Source organism: Ascaphus truei, chromosome 2, assembly GCF_040206685.1.
Source record: "Ascaphus truei isolate aAscTru1 chromosome 2, aAscTru1.hap1, whole genome shotgun sequence".
Classification (NCBI taxonomy): Eukaryota; Metazoa; Chordata; class Amphibia; order Anura; family Ascaphidae; genus Ascaphus; species Ascaphus truei.
In genome coordinates this window covers 1,768,562-1,772,940 of record NC_134484.1, presented here as the reverse complement: position 1 = coordinate 1,772,940, position 4,379 = coordinate 1,768,562, and the positions used below count along the sequence as shown (strand labels likewise).

The 4,379-nt window shown below is 46.6% G+C and overlaps 1 protein-coding gene across 1 annotated transcript; it reads right to left on the bottom strand.

Moving 5' to 3' along the window:
• Positions 1–434: 434 nt before the first annotated feature.
• On the bottom strand, positions 435–3,742 carry LOC142488465 (speriolin-like). The gene is made up of 4 exons (XM_075588987.1): positions 3,394–3,742; positions 2,171–2,206; positions 1,257–1,399; positions 435–804 (listed from the first exon to the last, which is right to left on the bottom strand). Exons 1-4 carry the CDS (start codon positions 3,590–3,592, stop codon positions 472–474), a joined length of 711 nt encoding a protein of 236 aa, XP_075445102.1. The 5' UTR covers positions 3,593–3,742; the 3' UTR covers positions 435–471.
• Positions 3,743–4,379: the final 637 nt, after the last annotated feature.

The following is a 4,379-nucleotide window of genomic DNA, read 5'->3' as shown; positions in this document are numbered from 1 at the left end:
CAGTAATGTATGAAAGGCCATGTTAGGATATAACAGTTAGAGGTAAGAGAGCTGATTCAAGGAATATTATCTGGATAACAAGTCCTTCAGTGGGGCAGCGAAGCTAGGAAGGAGAAAGGAAGAAAGGCCAGAGGCCAGGCAGGAGACCAGGAGGGAGATAACATCACGGAGAGAGGAAAGAGGTGCTGAATATCTGAAGAAGTTACCAACAGAAAGAAGCCCACTATGTGCAACTATTCTTAAGAATATCAGTCTATTTGAAACATTATCGTCGTCATTCTTACTATTTTTGTATGTAAGTAATTATTTTCAAAATAAACATTTTGTTTTTTGTGCAAAGACAAGAATGCTGAATTCTGTTATGCTGGAGTAAAACTACAGAGAAGGCATTTTCAAGGGTCTTTTAATGGTCGTAGATACTGGTGGAATGATTTGTGGGTAGAGGATAGGAGGGGATGTGGTGACCCCTCTCTACCAGATGAACAGAGGCTTTCCATCCTCTTTGGTCAGGTTGATCAGACAGTTGAGGAGGACATCCACATCCTTCAGCACGTCGGCTGGCATGGCCTCGGCCGCCATCTTCCGGATGACCTCAGGGTCACTGTATGACACTAGTTCGCTAGTTCCAGGGAGGGGCCGGTCCTTCATAATGCCATAGGTGTTGACCAGGTACTCTGAGAAGGTGGGATGCACACGGGGGTCATAGCCATACTTCTTAAGCCGGTTTATAATGTCCGTGAAGCGTCGGTTCATCTCACCTCTCTGAGACTCATCCACCTTATTGGTTAACGGGCAGGAGGTTGCCTGTAGACATAGGAAGAGAGGTAAAAAAAACAAGTGTCGAAAGAAAACCAGGGACAGTCTACACCTCACATTCTCATGAAGGCCAATAGAACAATGGGGTGACCCTTAAGACGAGTGTTTACTCAAAGTGGAGAGTGGGTTTACAGAAAGGGCAAACATTAAACTAATCTAAAAAGACAACATGAGTGTAATGAGTGTAAACCCAAATTACGGAACCTAACTGACTGTGTTGTGAGTTTAATTCAAGTTTTGACAATGTGGTCTGTACCCTTGGACCCTAAACAAAACAACAGGTGGGGCGTGAAATAGCACTCTTATTTACAGGCTGGAAGGGGGTGGGAAAGGGGTTGTCCCAACTGCCCTAGATCTCTCCCCCTTTCTTGCCTCCTTTCTCCCCTTTTCTTGCCTCCCTCCTCCCCCCTGCTCGTAGTTGTAGGAGCCCCGCTCTTGACCTGCAAGATTTTCTCCTGTATGCTCGATACAGTGTACCCGTAGAGTCGGCTCTGCTCCGGGAAAATAGACGAGAGGATCATTCGATCAAGCTGAAAGGAAATTTCGCCTACAATTCGTTGGCAATGTTGGAGCTGTTTGGGGTCTGGAGGAGATAAAAGGGTAGATTGTGTAAAAGGGTAGGAGTCAGCAGTAGAATAGCAAATAAATGGGGGAGGGGAGAGGATTGAGGAAATCCAGTATGTGTTAAGCCCCAGAATCAAACTGATCAATAGTATTATGGGATGGCTCTAGAGACATTATTGTACAATGGCAGATGGTTTCCCAGTGGAGATGTTGGCTGGTTGGTTCTGGTTGGCCAGTGAAGATGTGGACTGGTCACCCAATAGAGATGTTGGAATGTGTTGTGAGTTCAGTGCCCCATGAAGATTGTTGCCTATTTGCTAGTCGATACTGGATGCTCCCCTGAAGGTTGGTGGTGTTGGTTGGCTCATATGAATGTTGATTGAGGTTTAAAGTGCCCATGGACATGGTGAGATGGTGGCCCATAGGCTGCCCAATTAGTATGTTGGCTGGTGGTATCCATCGTGGCGGTTTCATTGGTATTGTTTATTTCCCTCTCGACATGTGGTGATTGTGCTGGTCTATAGGTGGCATCAGATATAGGCGGCATCAGATATAGGCCTGGTTGGTGAGCTTTAGTGGATGCTGCCACTGGGGTGACCCAAACTTGTAGGTAGTTGGCAGAAGCATGACTACTAGTTACTAGTTCCAAAGGCCAGTGATGGGTGGGGTAATTGTATGTATCATTATGACCTGTCTATGCTACATCATCTTCTCTACATCCCCCCCCCCCTTTACTGCCCATGCACTAATAAGTTAGGGAGATGGAGAGGGGCGGGGGTCCTCTTCTTACCTCGGCATCGGGGGACATTGGCGTCGTCTTTTTTATCTAAAGTTTTCAGGATATGAAAAAAATATGGAAAGGTGCAGATTAGACCAATTACTGCGTTCCCGTTATTATTAGTGTGCGCCCCTCATTAGTGGGCAATTCCCCATTATCACTGTGCTTCCCCCTCCCTTTTCTTTACTGTGCTCCAGTGATACGGAATAATCCATTACTGCTGCTCCCCTTATTACTGGGTGCCCTCCCCCTTAATAATGTGCTCCCACCCTTTATTACTTTGCACCCCCTCCCATCACCCACTGTCCACTCTCCCACCCACCTATACAAACAGAGGAGCCCCCAATGCACATCCTGCTGATACTATAGCCCCCCAGCCCCCAGGGTAGCCCCCTACAAACCTGTTTTAGGTATTTAAGCTGCGTCCCTCCTCCCCTATAACCTGAGACCAGGACTCCTCAAGCCACACTTCACAATCAAACCTCAGTCATTTCTTCCGAAGGTGTTTGTATCAGTTTGTGAATGTGTCAGTGTGCACCTGTGTATATGTCTGCGATAACACATTATACACACCAGTACTGTACACAGACACTCACTGTTGTTAGCTGTGTTTCAGTGTGTGTCTGTGAAATATGTTTGCCATGTTGTGCTATTGGTTATTTTATAGTGTGTATCACTTGGTGTCAGTTTGTGTTGGTGTATTGTTGTGTGTCAGCATGTGTCTAGCACTTTGTGTCAACTAGTTATGTGTTGGTGTGTTTGCTGGCCTTTGTGTGCATATGTTCCTGTGTGTTGCTCTATTATTGTGACATTGTGTGCTTGTACATCTGAGTGCTTCCACCACCAGTTCATGATTAAGATGTGGGTTGTATAGACTTGTGGGGTTGTTGAGTTTGTGTGGTACTGTGTCCCTGTGTGTGTCACTGTGTTCTTACTGCATTTCCCAGCCTGAGATAGTGTTACACCCAATCTCTCCCCCAGCCCCAATTAGCCTTTCCTTCTCTCCTCTTTATACACACACCCCTCTGTTTACTAATACACCCCTCTCTATATTAAATCTGACCCCCCAATTAGTAATGTAACCACCCCTCTATATACATGCGTTTACGGCACTGCACACCACAGAACCCCCTCTTTCTCTCCGCAGAACATCACAGGCACCCCCAGATCGAGCAGGCATCCCTTGACCATCCCCTATGGAGGAGTCTCCCCCACCCTCTACCCCCTCCTCTTACCCACGGCCTTGGATTCCTTCTGCTCCTTCCCGGAGGGTGATAGGCTGCGCACGGTGCATTCGTGTTCCCTCAGAGTGCAGCGCAACTCTAGTTTCTCTTCCACCAGGCTCACCATCTTACGCAGCTCTCCATTTTCCATCATCAGCCTGGCATTCTCATTTCTCAGCGCTTCTAGGTCATGGCTCTGTAAAATCTCCATGCTTGTTACTTCGCGTACTGCCTGAGGGCTCCTGCAAACTGCCACCACCAGGGCATATACCTACCCAGCCTCTGTGATGTCATCTGCTGTAACACATGTGTGATGTCATTGTGGCTTAAGGAGGGGAGGCTTGGTGGTCAATAGCAACCAGCAACCCCCCCCCCCCCAACTCCTTCCTGTTAACAAGATAGGCAGAGTGGTGGCATACAAGGGGTTAATGGCCCACCAAACCAATTGTAACACCCCAGGTGTACAAGCAGTAATTGTGAAAGAAGCACACAGGAATCAAAATGATATAAAGCTCTGTTTTCATCCATAAGCAGACCAGGAACAAACAAAATGTGACGATACAACTTTTGGGGTATCCCAGAGCTCCGGAACCCCGATACATAGACACATTCTGCAAAGACTTTCTCTGCCAAACCCACTCTGAAACTTACAGCCTAGAAATCTCCCGATCCCAGCATCCCTGGAGAGGAAATAACCTAACAGAACAGAAGAAATGAATGCAGTATGTCAGTCATAACAGATACATGATACATACTTCCTCCAACAAATCAGGGGAGCTCGTCTCGTAGTTATGAAATAAAGAAACACTACATAGTGTAATACTGTTGTGAATAAATTTGTGCAAACAAAGCTTAAAAATGACTACTCACAATAAAGCCGTCAAATTCAGGCAGTCATCCAACTTAAGGGGTGGATGTTCCCTGTGTATACAGCAGCCACCAGCCCCCAACCTCCAAGGAGAAAAAAAGAAGACAAGAGACCATATAGTGCAGATGGT